Genomic DNA, 22,508 nt, shown 5'->3' on the forward strand with positions numbered 1-22,508 from the left:
TATTAGACGGGCACTGAGCAGGTGATGCTGATCAATCACACGTGTTCATCCACAGTGTCTCAGTAAAAACAAAGCATCATACATGACCTTGTGGACACGTGTTCATGCTGCTGCAGACACTTAAGCCCACCATACTAGTGAGTGTCATCTTGAAAAAAACTGAGTTGTTAGGACCAGCCTGAACCCTCAACCCTTTTCTCTTTACCAGCTCTTACAGCAGAGGTCAAGCAGTGGACTTCTGCAGCCTGTTTGGTCCTCCATCGATTGTCCCCAGCATCCCAGCAGCCTCATGGAGTCCTGATGGAGTCCTGATGGAGCAATGACCTCTGACCTCAGCCTATGTGCTATCTGATCCAAGAGCTAATCAGAGGACGTGTGACCTGACAGGTCCTCAGTCCTCCAGCACAGACAGACGCTGCTTACACATGTAGGTTTGTCTGCTCTGTCAGTGTTCTATCACAGACAAGTCCCGAGTACAGCGGTTCTGATCAGCCCACTCATCCATGCATCTGTCCACCCCTTCCTGCCCACAGTAAGGTATCTCACCAACACTGGCAGCTACAGAGTATTTCACTGATCCTTTAACAAAAACAGTCATTACTCAACTTAAAAGCATCACACTGGAGAAGATGGAAAAAGGTTTTGAGATAAATTATCAGTCTGACAGATTACATTTTCTGTTGACCCACAAATTGATTCACTGTGAGTGTTTCCAGCACTAACAGCCACTGGCTTTTTTTGGACATTCGTGAACTCCAGAAGCTAAATCACTTTACCTCTCCTGAACTTCTCTCATCAGGCTTTAGTGCTGGATTCAAAACTCAGATGCATGATAACTCATCTTGAGAACTAACAGGCTAATCTCTGTGAAAGCTGCTCCAGACATTTATGGACTCCGGATGGTGATTTAGTTGACCGCCTGACCTTCTGGCCATAAAACAGAAATATAACAGCCCGAAATGCCAAGCAATTAACTGATGGTGTTCCTGATCCCCAAAGAACCAACTCTTTGTTTTTAATGACCACGTTGCCTTTCCTCTGGCGCCCCCTCTGGACAAACTTAGCTCCTCCTCTACCAGTGAGGCTCTCAGAGCAGCTAAGTGACGACAGCACTGCAGGCTGCCAGGCCCAAGGTTTCAGACTTCTGGTTGCGTTTGAAATCTGTCCAGCTGACTGTATCGTTTGCCTGGCATCCAACCATATAAAGAGGTTCACAGAAACATGCGTGCCCTCGCAACCAGCCCAGACACAAACAAGGAGACAGTTTTATAGTTGACAGTTCATGTTGACCAGATAAAATGATCATCTGTCCAAACACACACACATCAACCATCTGTGGTGTTCCTCAGGGCTCCATTCGAGGCCCGATCTCTTTCCCCGTTTCCTCTCCCTGGTCACATTAAAGGTAGAGAGAATATATTTTAAAATACCTTCCCGTCAGTCCTAATGGTGCTCGTTGCTTTGCTTTAAAGACAGAACACAAGTTAAGCTGAAGCGAGACATAGAGAGTTTGTTCTATTTTGTGAAAATATAGAAACTATCACATTATCTGGCAATTAAAGCCTGAAATAGGACAGGTGCAACAAAGTCCTGGAATCTCAGCAAATCCAGGTCATCTCTCTCCGGCTGGTGTCCTGATTGGAGGCCAACTCCGTCTCCACACGATCTATTTAAAACACTGTAAATACTGTATGTAGAGCGCTGTGTGTCAGCAGGCTCATCCTTCAGTCCTGTTGTCTCCTGACGGCTTCAGAGTGTGATGGGAAGGAGGTTATCTCAGGCTGAGTGCTGAGCTCCAACATACCCACCCTGCCTCGGGGTGGATGAGGGAGGAGGGGGGAGACGGGGTGTGCTGACTCAACACTCCCTGAGCCCCTACAGAAACCCTGAAACTGGGACGACAGTGTCTGATAAATGTGCTGCTTTCTCACATTCTCCTTGAAATACTGAGTTACTCGAGTGTCCCACAGCAAACCACAAACCTTTCAAGAAAGTCACAGGATTAGAACAGAAGTCAACATGCAGAGACACAAAACTTGTTGTGAATTAGATAGTGAGATGACTTGGAAACTTTGTGTCTTTTCTCTACAACACTGATTATATGTTTGAATAATTGATATTCTAGTGATATTCATGTATGAAAAAATATACAAAATGGTTAAAAATGTGCTCAAAGAGTCCAAAGTAATATCCTCCGACCGTTTCATCGTTCAAACAGTTCAAACATTAACGTTTAGTTTTCAGCTACATGGAAGAGAGAAAAGCAGCAGTGGTTTATCAGTGACTGAAACAAACTGATTTAAATGCCTTTTCTTGAATAAATATGGTGACGCAATCCTCATTCAGGCGATTTTCACACCACTCTGACAGCATAACGCAACAACTCTAATGTTCCTTTTAGTTTAAAGGTTGATATTTTGACTGGTCGGATATAAACATGACACGTGTGTCGTTCTGCTCAGTGGGCTGTGGTGTCATTTACTGGTTACCAGCAGAGAGGAACTGGGTCGGTCTGCTGAAACGTGACAGGCTGAATGAGTGCGACTGCTGGAACAATGGCTCAACAACAACAAACCTCACAGAAATCCTGCTGAATGTGTCCACATTCTTTCCTTTAACCCTTCACAGACTCAGTCGCTCCAAGTCAAACCTCAGTGCGTGACCTCTGACCTCCTCAGCTCCACTCCTGAATCACAATCTGGTTCTTACCTGGAGTCCCCTGCGCCGCAGAATACTGGAGTCATCCATGATTCTGTCAAGTCAGGCTCTTTTTGGTTTTGTTTTGACAAAGCAGAAAAGTTCAGGCACTTTCTAAGGAGTCCGTCCACATGGAGGATGTTACATTTTTGCCTCCTTGTCCATCAGTTGTCAACAACATCGAGGTCCCAAGCAGACGATCCTATATTTTCAACAGAGGCCTCGGCTGATTTCCACGTCTGTAAAAAGTCTCTGAATGAGTTCATTCACTTCAAAAGACATTTGTTCGAGTTTCTAATTAAAGTGGCTCAAGACCCCAGGCTTCAGGGATATTCCATATGGTCATCTCTGAATCTCTCCAAAAAAATCCCAGAAAATGAAAAGCAGTCTTCTGATGAGAGCATCACATGTTCGTCTGTCCCTCCTTCATCCCTTTTGTTTATCGCAGCTGGTTGAAGACGAAGACGTCGTCGGTCCGGACTTCGTCATCAGCACACGTGTTGTTCCTGAGCTCCGCCGGCTGCTCTTCCATTCATCGACTCAGCGCTGGACACGCCCCTCCTCTCTCATGCAGAGCCTCTTCTCCAGCGCTCAGATCTTCTTCTCTGTTCTCTAACCATCCATTCTCTCGTCCTTTTTCGTACGCTCCCACCCCTAAGGCGCTAGTCCAGAGACCACTCCACCGCCTCCATTATTCATGGGACACTCACAATAGAAATTAATGATGACAATGAGCCCTCCGGGGGTGGAGGGAGGGAGGGAGGGAGCAAGAAGAGGACTGAAGGAAGGCAAAACATAAACGAAGAAGGCACCAGAGTCTCGAACGAGGACCTGAAATCACACACAGGAGCTGACAGACAGGCAGAGCGTGGACTGATGAGTCCACAGAGGGACAAAGACAAGACAAAGAGAGAGAGAAGGGGAACCCAAAAAACAACAGCACACGCTGCCCACACTCAGAGCTGCTGGACTCGCCTGGCGACACACAGAAGACAAGGGCTTGTGTGTTTGCTAGCAGCGGTCCACTGAGCGAGGAGGCACCTCGCATCCATCTCCATGCCAACCGGCCAGGACAGATTCAATCTGGTTAAAGCCGGCAGAAGCTCAGGGACTCCCACACACACACTGTGGACTCCACTCCAGCCTGTCATCTCTCCGTCTCCGCCGTCCTCTCCTTCATCTCTCAGTGTTTGGTGTTGTTCCGGAGGCTGCAGGGAGGAGGAGATCCGGTGCAGCTGACAGCTGGAACACAAGGGGAGACGGTTTTCCTCCCTCTGAGAGGACCACAGATGCAGGCTCAGAGCAGATCCTTCTTCAAATCCCGTCTCTTCTGTCGGTGCTTTCTTTGCTGTCTTATGTGTCAGTATGCTCACATGCTCCGACTCCTTCCCTCTTCTTTCATCACTCTCTCTCTCTCTCCCTGCACAGCCAGCCAATCAGGCACCAGCAGAAGACACAGAATGTGCAGGCGATGAATGGAAGGAGGACAAGCTCCGCCTCCCCCCCTCACCTCCCCCCTCCCTCACTCCTCTGCACTGTGTGTCAGCCGCCTCAGCCTTGCTCGCTCTAAGCAAAACAAAAGGGTGTGTTCACAGCACACACACACACACACACACGGTGAACGGATGAATTAATCATGAGTGCACTGATCAGAGGCTTTGGGTGATTACTTATTCAACATAATGAATTCAAAGTGAAGCAGGTCCCTTGTTTAACATTCACTCGCTCTCAAATGTGACGGTGGACACACCAACAGTCCACCTGAATGTGATCGCTGTACACAGCCTCCATTCTGATGATGGTGATCAGGTCTGACTCACAGTCAAGTTCCAGGTCAACAGAGGTGTTTGATGAGGTTCAGGTCTGGTTTGTTTGTGGAGCTGCTTTGTGCTCGAGGACATCATCTCACTCCACTTGGGACAAACCCAGACCAAAAGAACACACACAATTTACTTGGACAGGTGTGTCCACAAACTTTTGGCCACAGGGAGCACATGTGATTGGAAGTAAAGGAGCTAAATATTTAAAATATTGTCTCATTGTAAAGTGAAAGTGTTTTGGACAGCAGAATGGATTTGTTCATCCTGGGTTCTACGACATCAGGACGGAGACGTCTCATCTGTTTTCCGACATTCATTCACTGAACAGAAGTCAGATTATCAATAAAGACGGTCAGAGGTCTTTAGATATCCACTGCTCTGTCTCAGTCGGTGTCTCAGACTGTCCTCAGTGCTCCATCTGAATAAAGACAGGACCACAGATGATGTCCGCCAGCCACGAGACTATTTTTAACCAATGAGCCTCCTGTGCAGCAAACAGAAGAGCAGACAGAAAGGGAAGTGGAGAGGGCGGAGTGCTTGGTGTCCTCCTACGCTCCACACAGAGAAGCACTGATGACTCACACAGAGATACACCGAGGCTGCAGGGATGAGGGAGAAGGACACAGTCTGCTGTCACTGTCCAACATGCTGTGTGTCTCTCCCAGGGAGGACAACAGGGCCCCCGGCGCCTGGTCTGAGCCTCTGCGTTAATGAGAGCAAAGGCCACAGGGGCCACACAGAGGAATGTTCACACAGGCCGGTTGTTCACCATCGCCACAAACCTTCCACTTCCCCTCTGAGTGAAGTCTGAGGGAAAATGATGAACAGGATTTTATTGTGACTTTTAACAGCTGATGGAGACAGACACAGGAGGCACTGCGTTCTGTTATTTTCATCTGGAGCGACAGGGAGAGATGTGAGAGATAAGAAGAAAAGGCTTTTCTCATCTGCTGCGCACACGGCTAATCAAAGCAAAAGCCTGTTCCTGCTCTGTTTCATGTCTCTGCTCGAGGTTAATTGAAGCAGTGGCCCCGACTCTTCCTGTCGATGAAGAACTGCCAAGAGCAGCATTTTCTTTCTGCTATTGTGAGCCTCACAACAACAACTTGTTTCTCTGACCTCCCTGCTGGAGCAGCCTGACACTCAGACTGTGGCAGGTCTGTTTTTAGCTGACAGCGTCAGGCTACGTGAACCCTGTCAAAAGCAGAGACCCAGTTCGCTGACCTTCAGCAAGTCTTCACCCGAGGACACTCGGGCTGGACAGTCCATCAGCAGACCGCTCACATCACAAGATTTTCACTTCATTTCTTTGTCTGCTTTGTCTCAAATTCCTCTCAAAAATCTTTTGCGTAACGGCACCAACAAGGCAAATTAAACACCAAATCTGCAAAGATACTACATTCAAAACTACAAAAATCTCCTAAAATCACTTTGTTCTTTCTGCTTTCATGTTCTCAAACATAATAAATAGAAAAAAATATTTAAATAAAAAATATTTAGAAAAAATCATATAAATAATGAGATATGACTCTGATTTGTGCTTTCTTTTCCTTGTCTTGACAGGAACATCAGGTTTATTCATTTGGTTTTCTTAAACTCTGAATAACAAGTTCATGTGTGAGGAGACACAAAGACATCTCAGACTGCACAGCACAGTGCTCCACCTCCTGAAGGGGTCACATGGTCATGAGGTGAGCTCCCTCACACTCTCACACACACACACACACACACACATTCACACACACTCAGACACTCTCACACACTCAGAGTTTGTACTGGACGTCGCTGGCATGTTATTGTTTCACATTCCAGAGTAACATTCGGTTGCATATGACCGTATGGAAACAGGTGACCTCTGACTGGTGAAGGCTTAAGATAGAATCCAATATCTCTGTACAGAGAGGCCAGAACACACACACACACACACACACACAGTACTGTGTGGAAGAACAACACATTATAAAATCCAATTTGCAAAGGTGAAGTCAAAGTCTCCCTGATACGTCCCATCTTGTTCTGGTGATGTCATCTGGAGCCAAAGTCTGTGCAGGAGTGATCGGGAGGCGGAGCCGCAGGATCGACTTCCCACCCAAACCGATCAGAAAAGCAAACACGTGAGCAAACATCAGCGTGATAAGAACTAGCAAAAACGACGGAAACCATCTTTGAGTTTATGACCGTACTGCAGCCAGCCTCCAGGGGGCGATACAGAAGCTTACTGCTGAGTTTACATCATTTCTCTTGTAAAACACATGTTGAAGTATTTTATGTTCCCTTGTGAGTGTTCATGTTCAGACTGAGCTGTAACTACTTTTATCACTGCCACATCATGAAAGGGATAATCTGGAAAACAATCTGCAAATTAACTCCTTATGAAAATCATCTCTCTTTGAACTTTTGGTGCCACACTGAAAACTTTTTGCAAAGGTGCTTTGTGAAAAAGGCATGTGAATAAGAATACTGACATTGTTTTAAAGCACACTGTGATTGGCTGCACAGCTGCTGTAAGAATCTGACGCACAGCTTCATCTGTCTATCAATCTGTCTATCTATCTTCATACTCAGACCATCGTACACATTTGAATACACAGTTTGGTTGTTTAATGACAAACTCCTGAGCAGGATTCAAACCACAGACGCTAACTGACTCACAGTCACCAACCAACTGTCAGTCTCACACTGAAACACACAGACTGCTGTCGTCCACACTGTGTCAGATGGACTCTCCACTACCTGACAGTCCTGCGGCCAACACACACACACACACACACACACACACACACACACACACACACAGCTAACCATTGTAACCATGGAAATGTTTTAAAGGTTCTGAGCTTGAGAGAACAGCAGACAGAAGTGAACAGTCCAGGGTGAACATGAAAAAACATGAGGTGTGTTGAGTCGACAGCTGAGGTGAGTGTGCGTGTTTGTCTTTGTATTGTGCTGACGGGTGTGTGTGTGTGTGTGTGTGTGTGTGTATCAGCTTCCTCAGACTCCTCAGCAGCCTGAATGCATTAAACATGACAGCGTTTGTTCTGGGCTGACGAAGCCCTGATGAGAGCGCAGTTAGTCGAGTCCATCCACGACAGCAGAAGAAACTGTTGGATCACTCTGTGTGTCAAACACACACACACACACACACACACACACACACACCTGCCATAATCGCAAGTCTTGAGTCTCCAGTCCCACTGCTTCCTCTGCTCATCATCCAGGCAGCCAGTATTGCTTTGTGTAAGAAGCTAAGCATCATGGGAGCAAAAATGATTGTAGACAAAGTTATCCCATAAAGTTTCAGCTCTGTCAGGCGTCACGTCTGGGGCAGAGGGACACACAGCGAACAACGTCTCAGTTATGTCACATCAAGTCATTTTGCATTTCCTATCATGACATGATGTTCATGTTTGAAACACGTTCTAATGACGACTGTCCACCAGAACACGTGAAGCTGCAGAGAGGACACAAGCAGAATCCAAGCTTCAAACCGCCTGGCGAGCACACGTCAGTCGAGCGTTTTCACACTGTGTAAGGTGAGTTCAGCGTTCTGGTCTTTTGTCAAAGATCCGAAGCTCAAGCCAGATCAAAGCTTTAGAGGAGGGGAGGAGGAGGAAGAAGAGGGGGAGGAGGAGTTGAAGGGAGAAGAGGAGAAGAAAGAAGAGGAGGAGAAGGAGAAAAAAAAAGGAAGAATAGGAGGAGGAGGAGGGCATGAAAAGGACACAGTGCTGCGTAAAGCTTTTCCTCCATCACGGGGAGGATAAGAAAACGCTGAGCTTCACACCGAAGGAGGAAGAGGAGGAGGACAAACTGAAGACGAAGACGAGGGCTGTGACCCATTTTCACCTTCAAATCCAGCTTCTATGACTCCATGGTTAAAATCCTGCGTCCCAGTCCTGACCTCAAGAAAAGACTAGTTTTCACGGTCCTTCACATGTTAGCTATTCAGTCAGCACGAGGTCACCACACACAAAGACAACATGTCAGGACTTCATGGAGGAAGTGAAACCTCACCCAACACCAGCAGGCAGACAGGCTGGCAGGCAGACAGACATTCAGGCAGGCAGGCAGGCAGACAGGCAGACAGGCAGGCAAGCAGGCAAGCAGGAAAACAGACACACAAACAGGCAGGCTGATATTTAATGGAACTTGAAATTATTTTCAGTAAATGTTGGAAAGCTGAGAAAAGCAAAGCTGAGTGGTTCGCATTCTCATCATCATCACGTCAAACTGAGTCGCGTCTCTGCTGAAGATTTCAGATGTTTCAATCTCATTCTGAACATGAAGTGTGTTGCTCTCTGTACACGGGGACAAGCGTCATCTGACATTCACACACTGTCACAGTTGAATGAGATGAATAAAAAGAAGTGATGTTTCTGCGCCTCTCAGGCACAAAGCTGAGACATGGAGGAGAAAGACTGAGAGGGAGGGGAAGCGCCGGGGAGACGGACGTACAATTCAATTTCCTCTCCATCGTCAGAGATGAGATACGGTCAATGATTACCTCATCCCAAACAGCACAGCAGCCAGTATGAAGCCTCATGGCTGAGCCAGAATCAGCCGCTGGGACCTGGACAGACCAACAGCCTGGTTATGAGCTGCAGGGCATTTCAATCCCAGGAAAAAGATTGTGATTACACAGGTTGTGATGGCATAGCTGTATAGCAGTTAGCTGCTAAAGTAAGCAGTTAGCACAGGATACGCCCCACACTCTGGCCAATCAGAAGCCAGTACGACCGACTGCTCCCAACATGTAGAAGAACTAGTGCAGGCCTGTGGACCCCTGTGTCTCCACCATGACACGGGACAGGACAGTGTTCCTGTGGACCCCTGTGTCTCTACCATGACACGGGACCTGCAGACTGAGCAAACCAAGGAGAACATCTTAAGAGCTTAGAGAAGACCGTGTCACTGTGATGGAGTGAAATGGGCACACAGCACAGACCGGAACATTAATCCCTCTGTAGATCTGGTGCTTCTGTTCTCGGTTTGACAGAGCAATGACACAACATCTTCTGTTTCGTCAGGCTTGAAGACATAATCAGTAATGATGGGTGGCCTGTTCCAACCGTGGAGCTCAGCTCAGTGCTGACGAACTGCCTGGAGCGGCTCACGGTTCATCTGCATGGAGGACAGATGGACTCTACAGCTCAAAGTCTCAAAAAGAACTCAACTGACGAGCCCCACTACAGGATCTCCTGTTAGTAAGTCAGATGGAGTCCAGGACAAAGCTCACATCAGGCTCTCTGCATACAACTGCTGATCCACTGATAGTCTTCTCATTTTAATCTTTCTCTAAATCTCTCTAAAATGCTGCTTTCCTGCTTCCACATCATTTTATTTTTTCATGAGATAAAACGTTTTTGGTTTGAATCAAACTCCAGTGGCAGAGTTAACGTCTTTACCATCCAGCTGCTGACCCACTGATTAGCGTGGGGCTCAAGACTCGTGTTTTCAGCCTCTTTTGTTCCTCTCTGACTTGTGAATCCAATAAAAGCCGTTGGCAGATAATGAAAGACACCATTAGGAGTGAAGTGACAGAGGAAAACAGACGACCATGAGGAGCAAATGGAGGCTGACGAACAACATCATCACAGAAACAAAGAAAAGTCGTAACGGCAGACGAAGGAACTTTTAAACTGTTTTATGTTCTGCTGTGACTCAAACCGAATTCTGCAATCGACTTGGACACGAAACACATGCTGATGTCACTCAGTGTGTCCTCTTCCTGAGGACGTCAGATCTCTGGTGGAGGACAAAAGGAGAACAAGAAGTTTCTACAGCATCGAGACGTCCGTCCTAACACACAGAGCAGAGCAGGCAGGCGCCTCTTCTCATGATTATTACCTGCAGCAGAGATCAATACATCTGCAGCGTGATGGACGGCGGGCAGCAGGAAGCACACAGAGGGAAGAAGAGACCTGCAGACTGAGGCACTAATGGGATCTTCTCCTAAACTGATCACATATCAGCTGCTGCAGTCAGAGCTCTGAAAGACCTGTTACAGTCCAGAGTCTGACAACAACACGGGCTGACCTGCAGAGCCCACACGAAAGGCCAGGCAGGATTCAGACAAAACAAAGAGCCAAAGAGCAGAGAGAGAGAGTGTGTGTGTGTGTGTGCGTGTGTGTGCGCGTGGGTGTGCACTGTAACCCTGTTAGTGTGATTGATGTCAGACATTAGGTTTTAGACCAGAGGAGGCTGCTGGGTCTGCTCAGACCTGAAACCATACACCACAGTACAGAATGTCCTCGACTGCTCCATTACACAGCCTATAGCTCACTCTGCTAATTAACAGCCATTCGTTGATGTGTATGTGTGTGTGTGAGTGTGCAGGAGGGGGTGCTACTAAAACTAAGAAAAGCAGGTTCACAAATAAGCCCCCAAGCTGTCAATAATCCCTCGGAGTCAGTACACATGCACACACACACACACACACACACACACACACACACACACACACAATATGGTAAATCAGTGAGATCCTCTATAATTACATCAGACGTGTTCCACTTCCTGTTCTTACTGACAGCAGGAAGTTCCGCCTCAGTAATCAATCCCTGCATGCAATCAGTCCACCTGTCAATCAATGACTCACACTGCCAGGTCCACTTACCAGAGACAGGCAGGGATAAGACAGTGTGTGTGTGAGTGTGTGAGTGAGTGTGTGTGTGTGTGTGAGACTGTGTGAGACTGTGTGAGACTGTGTGAGAGTGTGTGTGTGTGTGTGTGTGTGTGTCAGAGAGAGTGCGTGCGTGTGTGTGTGTGAGAGAGAGAGAGAGAGAGTGTGTGTGTGTGAGACTGTGTGAGAGTGTGTGTGTGTGAGACTGTGTGAGAGTGTGTGTGTCAGAGAGAGTGTGTGCGTGTGTGTGTGTGTGAGAGAGAGAGTGTGTGTGTGTGTGTGTGTGTGTCAGAGAGAGTGCGTGCGTGTGTGTGTGTGAGAGAGAGAGAGAGTGTGTGTGTGTGAGACTGTGTGAGAGTGTGTGTGTCAGAGAGAGTGTGTGCGTGTGTGTGTGTGTGTGAGAGAGAGTGTGTGTGTGTGTGTGTGTGTGTGTCAGAGAGAGTGCGTGTGTGTGTGAGAGAGAGAGTGTGTGTGTCCTGCTCTTTGTGCTCATCATTCTGAGATTCAATTACCAGGAAAGAAGGAAAGAAAACAGAAAAATTTCGAAGAAGAGAAAGAATTTGAGGCATACAGGAATGAAGGTGAGTTCCTCTGCAGGATGCCAGAACACACTCACTCACACACACACACACACACACACACACACAGAGAGGTCAGGTTGCCGAGTTCACAGGCAGAACACACCAAACGAGTGTGTCCTGAAATGGTTCTGTGCGAAACAAAAGCTCTTCATGGCAGCTAATTACTTGAGAGAAAGAGTCGCCTACAGCCTCAGCTCCTGTTTTTCAAATGTGTGCTGATCACACACTTTTCACGGTCTACCTGTAATTGCTGTCTGCATTCAGTCAAGCTGGGTTTCACTGCAGGAGGTGACTTCTAGCATGAGTGTGTGTGTGTGTGTGTGTGATTGTCATGTGCAGGCAGGAGGTAATTAGCCAAATATAGAATAAATATAGAAAATGAACCCGTCTGACTTCTTCCCATTAGCTGCAAAGCAGTGGAACATCTGCAGGGCTTGAAATGGACTCAGCTTAATGTTTTAAAACACACACAGGAAAACACCACATACAAAACATCCACAGCTTTTCTTCTTCTTCTTCTTCTTCACGCTGGGAGGCCAAAGCTATAGTAAGGTGGGAGATGAAATAAAAAAAGAAAAAGTGAGAGTTAAAGAAACAAGAAAAGATGTCATGCAGAGGACGCTACAGGGTTAATTCAGGATGAATACACTCCTGACACAGTCACCTCCATCCCTCTCCACCCCCCTCCACCCCTGGTGCGAGGTGGTTATTACACTCCAGCTCGACTTATTTATTCTGTCCATCACAGGGCGCTCCTTTCCCCTCCGTCCCTCCTTCTGCATAATGTTTCCATCCCATCACAGGACGCTCTGCTGGACGTGTCTGCTGAGGTGTGAGATGGAAGATGGGAAGTCAGACCTGTAACCCTCCGCCTTCCCCTCCGCCCTTCAAGTCCGACAGGAGAAACAAAACTAAACTCTGCTCACAACAACAGCAGCCCGGCAAACAGCTGATGCAGTCAGTTTCAGCAGTGAGCTCCATGAAGCGACAGATCAGGCTGCCATGTGAAGTCATCCTCCCTCCATATGGATTTCTAAGTCATGTAATGCACTTCAAACCTGAGATTCGTTTACATCCGACACGTTAAGGACACAAGCCAGCCGAGGTGCTGAGTGAGTGTGTGTGCGCTCTTTAAACCTGAACACTGCATTAACGTCTGGCCGGGACAGCAGTCAGCAGTTTATTTCAAAATATATAAGAAAAATCATATTCTATGATCATATTCTATGCGTCCTCTGCTGCGGAGTCCGGGTTCAAACCAGGACACTGCAGTGGCGAGCTGAGCCGACTTGACTCTCATCTGGACGCGGCGTCGCTTCCTCCGACACAGACACAGACTCCTCTTAAGCTTAAGAGGATCAGGAGATGAAAACAGAGAGCAGATGGAGAGAAGAGCCAGAAGGAAGAAATTAAATAAGAGAAACACACAGATGGAAAAGCTCCTCTCTGTCTTTCATATGAATGCACTCAACACACACACACACTGGTACTCTCATCTCGAGAGTGGACCGTAAAAGAGTGTGTGTGCATGTGTCCAGCATGTATGTGTGTGTGTGTATCTGCACACACCCTGCAGGTGGCCACGCGTGTCCTCTCTCAGCAGGCCAGAACAGAACATAGTTTCCTGTTTTAGCTATGAATCATGATTCATGACATGGACAACTGACAGCCTGATAACCTGACTGTAGTGTGTGTGTGTGAGAGAGAGAGAGAGAGAGCAGGACAGACATCGTGTAGATACGAAGGAGCAGAGACGCTCTTTGCGTTCAGCTCCTCCTCTGACAGTCGAGCCTTCAACATGAGTCATCATGGCAGCATCTGCAGTCTGCACTCAAACATCCTGCAGTCACAGCCAGGACCACAACTAACAGCCAGCTTCATCAAAGCATCGAAGAATCTGCCCCTTATTTTTAAATTGTTTAGTTAATAAAATGTCAAGCTTCCCAAAACCCAAAGTGATGTCATCTTCTGCCGAGCCAGCAGCCCCACAGACTCTTCACTTACTGTCACGGCTGGAATGGAAAAGAAAAGCAGCAGATCCTGACATTTAAAAAAGACTGAATCTGGAAACTCACTTTGCTTGACTCGACTAATCGATGGATTGACTCGCAGTTGCAGCTCTGGTCACAGGCAGGAAGAGGCAGAGCGTGTTCGCTGTTGGCTCCAGAAGGAACAGCAGTACACTAGAGTGTGAACTGCTGCAGAGGAACCACTTCAGTCAGGACAGGCCGTGGGAAACAACGACCCCGGCGAAGCCTCTGAGACTCATCAGCCATCACTGAACACTCATACAGCGTCCACCTTTCAGTTGGATTCCTAACTTTACATGAATCAGCGTACGAGTCCGTCAGCTGGCCTTATGAGAACGTGTCTGACCAGAGACGGGTGTTCATGCAGTCAGCGACTCCATCTGGAGCCCTGCACAAACCTCATGTGTGCACACACTGATGGACACAACAGCAACCAAAACAACAGATCACCATCGTTTGTGCTGAGGAATAAAAGTTGTGGATGAAGACCCACAGTGTCACACTCAGTACTGCTGTGACACACCAAACGTCCATCCTGTGGAAGAATGTTCAAAGGCTGCCATCATGGTCTCACAGCAGAGGAGGCTCACCAGGAGCGCAGTAATTATTCATCATGTTCTCATGTATATTTAAGCAGCAGCTGTGTCAGCTCGGTGGAGAGCAGGTCAGCGAGGCCGAGGCCTGACGTCTGCCTGCACCAGGCTCACCTCGCCTTTCTGAGATGTTCGACCACATAAAACATCTTGAGCTCTGGAGGTTTGAACAAAGACTCTATATCTTCATAATATCCTTCCATCATGTTGTGAAAACTCAACCAATCAAGCAATACAAACACGAGGATGAGTGTGTGGATGCCTCAGATTGTACTGAGCATAAGACCTGATGATTCACACTGATGCCCTCCCTAAGTCAGAGGACAGGAAGTGTGTGAAGACCTGCTGTTTGCTGCCTGACAGCAGGTGGTCGAGTAAACAGCAGAGTCACACTGCGCTCCATCTTCAGCCCCGCAGCTTTATCCACTTCCAAGACAAATGCTAACACGATGCTAATGTGATTAAGTGCTGCTACAACGCTTCACCTGTTCAGTCAGAGAGAGAGAACCTAAAACACATGAAAAGGTCCAAATGCTGAGCATTCAGCACACACATACACACACACGCACACACCACCTGGCACTTGTAGGGGCTACCAGGCAATACTTGGTTGTTAGCCTAGAAACCCACACACGCAAGTCTTAAACAGAAGTGTGTCAGAGGAAGCAGGAGTGTCCATTAGTCGAGAGGTAAACACCATCTGGACAGCCACAAGACCCCCCCCCCCGGCACACACACACACACACACACACGAACACATTAACGACACAGATGTTAACAAAGCAAACAGAGGAGGTTTTCTGTCTATCCTGGGTGGGATGACAGGAAGGAACCCAGCAACAATGTGATGCTACACAGTGCGATGTGCTTTAGAACATTCAGTTTGGTTGACATTTCAAAATAAAGTTCTGTCCAGTTCTACAGCATCCATAACAGACATGCTGTCATTAAAAGTATGCTTCTCTGAAGGCAAATCCAAATACTGATCAGAGGTTCAAGGCTGAGCTATTCAATTCTACAGGTGTGCCTAATAAAGGGGCCATCACACGTTTATGTTGATCTGAAAAAAGGACATCTGGTTTTTCAGTATAGCGTCTGAGCACACAAGACAGTAAGTGCAATTAAGTGTAAGAAGGGTGTTGTGAGCAGAGCAGTAAGAAAACAGGTGCAATGAAAACCTGAAGGTATGACCAGCCGCAGCAGAGTGAGGCAGCGGGGCTCAGGTGTTCTTCCTTGGTCCTAAAGCAAGTCAATTCACACATGAGATGGAGCTTTGAGCCCAGAGACAGAAAACCAGGAGTGATCCTGAGCAGCTTAACTAAGAAAGACGCAAACAGGGTGACGAGACGCTGCCAAGGCAAAGGAAAACATTCATAAACTCACCCCCGAGAAACAGAATAACCTGCGATTATTTACTCTACTAGAATAACTCAGCAGATCACATTTTCCATTTGAAATCCAAACTACAACTTCCTGCAGACTCACAGAGAGACAGGAAACCATTGAAAGCAGCCAAAACAAACGGAGCTCTGAGCAGGCTGCAGACACACTGACAAAGACCTGTTTCTGTCTGTTCAGGCTTCACACTCAGCCTGCTGCTCAACATGTCTCTCTCTCTCACTCACACACACACAATGCACATTGAACACTGCTGCCATCTGCTGGTCGCTCCGCACTGCAGGCTCAACATCTTATTGATGTGCACATTCATACATGCCCTGTGTTCTCTTATTATTTCTGTACATATTTATGTAGTACTGTGCACATAAACTTACTACTTCATGCTACAGTATTTTACTGCAGTTTGAAATGTTAAACTTGAGTATATTGAAGCAGTTGTGTATATGATACTCGTGTGCAGACTGGGCGAGGGTTCATTCCTTTTGCCTCTGCAGTTTTCATCCTTCACTCACAGGCCGACAGCCCACAAGTCTAAGCTGGAGGTGTCATGTGCATATAGTATTTTCAGGATATCTTGGGCTGCTCTGAGTTGTACTGCACAGTACACAGTTCAGTTGTCACCCAGTTGTCTACAGGGTGAATGGATCTATGTGATACTTCTCCGTTTCTGGTTTCCAGGTGTCTTGAGGAGTGCTGTCAGGGCTCCCATCAATAGGTGTTAATGATGAATACTTTAACACCTGCTTACATGCATCAACATTCATCAACACAAGTTGATACAGCTGAGTGCACAGATTTGATCCTGAAATGATTAGTCATTTACAACAGGAGCCGTGAAGTAAAACACACTCGGAAGCTCATCATTAAAGTAATTTAAAGAGTAAACTATTGTTACGCATCTCAGAGACAGACAGCACTGAAGTGATCCAGAGAGAGCTTAACCATTTACTCAGCCTGTGTGTGAGAGTGACTGAACATCCCATTGTAGTCCCCTCTACCACCAGCAGGGGTCTCAGGAGGACAGTCGCGCGCACACACACACACACACAAATACACTCAGCAGGGCTGCACTGATCTAGACTGCAGTCATTCAAGGTCAGCACGGCACTGTGCTGCATCTTGACCCATTAACACACACACATACACACACACAATCATTTCTGCTCCATTTGTTCTTCTTAGCAGTGTGTGTGTGTGAAAAATACGGAGTCATCCTTAGCCTCCTGAGTTCAGATGCGTTTCATCCCAGCTAACTCACTCTCACATTTCAAACATTTTTACACACCTGAAACAAACTGACTGATTTTTGTCAAACCACAGAGAAAGCATTCAGGTGCATGTCAGGTGTATGTCAGGTGTATGTCAGGTGTAGGTCAGGTGTATGTCAGGTATAGGGTGCCTTATTTCAGTCAGTTTTCTGACTTTAGCCTTGTGATGATCCTGTAGGGAGGGCACGGTGGTGCAGTGGTTAGCACTGTCACCTCATAGCAAGAGGGCTCCAGGTTCGAATCCCGGTCTGGGCCCTTCTATGTGGAGTTTGCATGTTCTCCCTGTGCCTGCGTGGGTTTTCTCCGGGTTCTCCGGCTTCCTCCCACAATACCAAAAACATGCACATTAGGTTAATTGGCTGCTCTACATTGATCCTAGGTGTGAATGTGACAGTGTGTGGTTGTCTGTCTTTGTGTGTTGGCCCTGCGATTGACTGGCGACCAGTCCAGGGTGAACCCTGCCTCTCGCCTGTGGTCAGCTGGGATAGGCTCCAGCCCCCCCGCGACCCTGACGGATAAGCGGTATAGAAAATGGATGGACGGATGATCCTGTAGGACGTAAGACATGAACTGAATGAAACACAGCCCATGTGGACACATGCAGTGTGTGTGTGTCTGTGTGAGTACTGACCAGGCCGGTGAGCGACGGAGCAGACTGTCCCAAGGCTTGGCTCCTCATACGGACCAGGTTGTTCACCTCTCCTCCTGCAGACACTCCCCCGGTGGTCCCAGGCCCCTGCCAGGCCAGCTGACTCACCCCAGCATGCAGACTGCTGGACAGAGGCAGCAGCTGCTTACCTATAAGGAGGGGGGGGCGGACAAGGACTCATCTCAAACACAAGTAACCTGCATTTCAGCTACACTGTTCTGTACTGAGGACCTGTCTGTCCAAGCGGCACAGACTGAGGACTCGCCTGTCTGTGGTAAAAACACAACTAAACCCAAAGACAAAAAGACGACCAACAGACAAGCAGCCTGTGTAGGTCTGTGAGCTGCTGCTGATGCTACCACGTGACTGCCTGGAGTGAAATGTGCTGTGGCTTTCAGATTATGGACCTGGCAGTCTGGTGCAGGTAACACTGACTTGGTGTGAACTGTAAAAGATCAGATTCCATCTCATGCTAAAAAACAGTGATGATGAAGATGAAATGTGGATCTGAGAGCTGATGCTGTGTGTTACCGGTCATGGCCAGGCTGCTGCGGCGGGCCCAGCTTTCGTCTTGGCTCAGCTGTCGGTGCAGTTTGGACTTGGTAGCGGCGGAGGCTGCGGGCGACAGGTCGGGGTTACTCAGCTTCCTGAAGAGGAGAGGAGGAGGAGCCCCAAACTCTTTCTGAAAAGATGAAGAGGATGGGAAGAAAAAAGAAAAGAACACGGATCAGACTTTATCAGCACCAAATCAAACCGACTGTTTTGCTGGGCAGCCAATCACCACGAGCGGTCTGATTTAAAGCGACGTGTGATTGGCCCACTCCTGCAGCAGCCACAGTCTACAGTCTGTTGGCGTAGGATCGTGTGGATGGGGAGAAGTGAAACCTTTCAAAGCCGGCTATCAAATGACATACTACATATTACTTCATATTGAAAACAGACTTTAAATTGTTATAAAGAAAGTGATCTATTTAAATCTAAAAGAACTGGGATCTGTGTTGACTTCAGATGGACATGGATTAACAATTGACATGAAATTGTGATAGCTAACCTCTTTTTACTTCTTCGAATCATCTCACCGCCCAGCAGGTCTGCACTGCGTTAACAAACTGACTGTGTGACTGTGCGGCTCTGCTGATTGGCTGATGTGCTTCATGAGTCACAGCTGGCAGCATGACGGAGAAGCTCGTCTCAAAAGGACCTGCAGTGAGTTGTAATGCTGACAGTGGGGACATTCAGAGGTTCCTGCTTATTGTCTGAGTGTGGTTAAACAGACTGTGATGTTACTGGCTGACCGCCTTTATTACACCCACAAAACCACAAACTCTGGAGTCCAGCATGAAGCCGCTCCCTAATTTACCTCGAATATCAACACACACACATACACACACATTTTCATCTTCTTGCGCACGTATTTTTGTTCTGTTTTACTGGATGAAACAAAATGGAGTGTTATGTAAAGGAGGAGAGGTGGGACTGGAGGCTCCCGGTGAGAGAGCCAGCTGAGAGCCACAACACAGTCACGACACACAGCGCAACGCTCTCACTGACACCACAGCTCCTTCTCACACACACCTGAGCACACACACACCTGCAGTGTGATGGGGTTAGGGTTAGGGTTAATGACCTCCCTGTCATTAACCAACACTCAGAGCCATGAACAGCTGCAGAGTGACTGGAGGCTCTGATTTATAACACACACACACACACACACACACACACACACACACACACACACACACACACACACACAGAAGGTCTCTGTGTGAGATTTTGCTTCAAACCATTTTGGAAACATCTGCTGTTGCCATAGAAACAAGGTCTGCCTGGGCTCATATCCTCATCTCTCTTGCTGCTGTCCTGCCCTTGACAAGACTTTTCCAGTAACATCTGGGCGGTCTCTCTCGCTCTCTCTCTCTCACACACACACACACACACACACACACCAACACGCACACACACTTATGTCTGTGGGACTGAAGGAGCTTTAGTGAAAGCTTCCGTTAGTAAGATGTGAGTGCAGCACCGCTCTCAGAGTGACACACCAAGCACAGTGAACTGAACTGAATCCATGAGCTGCAGCACACGATGTGCATCAGGACTGAATTCAGACCTTAGAAATCCAGGTCACAGCGCCTTGTTTCTGCCTGCCCACCATCTTCACGCTAACATGGAACCTGAGAAGGCATTTCCACAGCAGAGTGTGAGCAGCTCATGATGAGACGACTGCGTGGAGGCACACTGAATACATCTGACTCTGAGAGGGTTCTGCTGCAGCTCTACATTCAACCAGCAGGGGGCAGACTGAATGACATCTGCTGATCTGAGTTTCTCCTACAGCCTGAAAGTGTGTGTGTGTGTGATGGATCACAGCTGTCAGCTTTATGAGACTTGCCTGATCAACACACACTGCACAAGTCAAAATATAAAAGCAGACAAGTGACAGTGTGGAGTAAACACTCACGAATTACGTTTCAAACCCTGTTAGCACGAGACACAAACTCATACGCAAACGTCAAACGACACACACAAGCAGTTCAACAATCTACAACACCGTGTGGTATTTCAGCAAAGCAGCAGGCAGCAGCCTATAAACTCTGCTGAAGCAAGCTGTGACCCTGTGAGCGAGAGAATCATAACATCATGTTATGTTAGAATGGCATTCAAATGACAAGAATACAATAATACTGTTCAGACTGACTGACTGAGGGACAGACAGGCAGGTAGACAGGCAGGCAGGCAGGTAGGGCGACAGACAGACAGACAGACAGGCAGGGAGACAGGAAGGCAGGCAGGCAGGCAGGACGATGGACAGACAGGCAGGCAGACGGGCAGGCAGGCAGGCAGGCAGGCAGGCAGGCAGGCAGGCAAGCAGTTCGATGGACAGACAGGCAGGCAGACAGGCAGGCAGGGTGGTGGACAGACAGGCAGGGAGACAGACAGACAGACAGGCAGGCAGACAGGCAGGCAGACAGGGAAACAGACAGGCAGGCAGGCAGGCAGACAGACAGACAGACAGGTAGGCAGACAGGCAGGCAGACAGGGAGGCAGGGAGACAGGCAGGCAGGCAGGCAGGCAGGCAGGCAGGCAGGCCGACGGGCAGACAGGCAGGCAGGCAAGCAGTTCGATGGACAGACAGGCAGGCAGACAGGCAGGCAGGGTGGTGGACAGACAGGCAGGGAGACAGACAGACAGACAGGCAGGCAGACAGGCAGGCAGACAGGGAAACAGACAGGCAGGCAGGCAGGCAGACAGACAGACAGACAGGTAGGCAGACAGGCAGGCAGACAGGCAGACAGGGAGACAGGCAGGCAGGCAGGCAGGCAGGCAGGCCGACGGGCAGACAGGCAGGCTGACAGACAGACAGGTCCTCAGCAGAGCAGCTCAGGCACACACAAACAAAACTGGCTCAGTCAATCCTGACCGACTCTATGAGTGTTTTTCTGGCAGCAGAAGCAACCACACAATCAAGACGTGATGTTAAAACTGTTCTGGATCCACACACACCAGCAGCCTACACGTGAACTTTAATGCAGATGCTTCATGTGGGGTGACAGCACAGACAGGCTGTAACCAAACGGTCAGCAGGGACACGTCCTCCTCCGTGATCTAACAAACATCCACGGCTGCTTTTCGTTTGTCTCGAACATCTTACAGTGTCAGCGGACTAAAGGCACATCACATACTTTCTTGTGATGAGTTCTAAACAATTTTACCTAAAATTAAAAAAATAAATTCAACATAAAACATCAAAGTTTTTGATTAAAGTCAGGACTGTCTAATGTAAGAAAAAGTTGCGTGAGCCTGATGAAGCACAGAGAAGCACGATAGATCTTCCTGACACAAAACGTCTTAAATAAATGAAGCTGAAAGCTCGGAGTGCACCCAACATTTTTTTAATTTAGGGAAAAAAATTAGATGATAGATCACCTGATCTAAATATAATCCAAATGGGTCAAATCAAATGGGTCCACGCAAGGTGTCACCGCTCAGGAGAAACACAAAGACAAAGCTGTCAGACAGTAAACTGTCCAAACACAAGTAGTGAATGATTTGATCAGAGAACCAAACTCAGCGCTTCTCAGTGATCTGTGGACACATTTCAACTGGTGCCAAAAAGTCCTGAAGCCTCAACACCCAGCCCTAAAAACAAAAGCAAGAGACTGAAGCAGACACAAGCCTGAACGTGTGTGTGTGTGTGTGTGTGTGTGTGTGTGTGTGAGAACAGTCTGCCTCGTGTTGCCGGGCAAACTGAGAGACCTCAGCCTGTTACATCACCAGATTAATGACATGTGTGTGTGAGCAGGATTACATTGCATCAGGTGTGTTTCCTGTGTGTGAAGGGGGGTTGAGGCTGGAGGGCTGCGTCAGAGCTCAGCGTGTGTGTCTGTGTGTATGTGTGTGTGTGCGCGCATGTGTGTGTGTGAGAATACATGGCTGGTAATCAGAGCTCACACACATGCTGATGTGTTCCAGCTGTGCTCAGGCTGGAAAAAGGCCGGATGAAATATGACAGAGGGAGAAAAAATGCAGGGAGAGGAGAGGAGGAGGTGAACGAAGGGAGGAAGGCTGGACAAACGCCGCCTGTCCTCAGCGGTGGTTTGTCTACTGGGAGACAAAGAAAACAAAAGTCAAGAAAGTCAATCTTAAACAGTCCTCAGGGCTCCACGTAACACCAGGGAGAACGACGTGGTTTAACGAGCCTGAATGCCACAAGCAAAAGACTGAGCGGTACAAGTCTCATTCATGTCCTGACTTGAAGGAAACCTGAGTGATGTTACTGAGTCCAGCTAAAGAAGACTCAGCTGCACATACTGACGTGCTGTCTACTCCTATGGAAGCAACCAACT

The 22,508-nt window shown here is 47.9% G+C and overlaps 1 protein-coding gene across 8 annotated transcripts in view; it reads right to left on the reverse strand.

Annotated features, from left to right (window-relative positions):
• mast2 (microtubule associated serine/threonine kinase 2) overlaps positions 1 to 22,508 on the reverse strand; it is an 86,269-nt gene that overhangs the window by 45,488 nt on the left and 18,273 nt on the right. For 7 of the 8 annotated variants that reach the window (XM_046391428.1, XM_046391431.1, XM_046391430.1 and 4 more), the window contains exons 2-3: positions 18,190 to 18,340; positions 17,641 to 17,807 (exon numbers count right to left, since the gene is read on the reverse strand). In XM_046391428.1, the coding sequence (XP_046247384.1) occupies positions 17,641 to 17,807; positions 18,190 to 18,340 (318 nt within the window). Of the gene's footprint in view, positions 1 to 2,709; positions 2,861 to 17,640; positions 17,808 to 18,189; positions 18,341 to 22,508 lie in introns of those variants that run through there. The other variant, XM_046391436.1, reaches the window with a different exon arrangement.

This window comes from Scatophagus argus, chromosome 6 (assembly GCF_020382885.2).
Source record: "Scatophagus argus isolate fScaArg1 chromosome 6, fScaArg1.pri, whole genome shotgun sequence".
Taxonomy (NCBI): domain Eukaryota; kingdom Metazoa; phylum Chordata; class Actinopteri; family Scatophagidae; genus Scatophagus; species Scatophagus argus.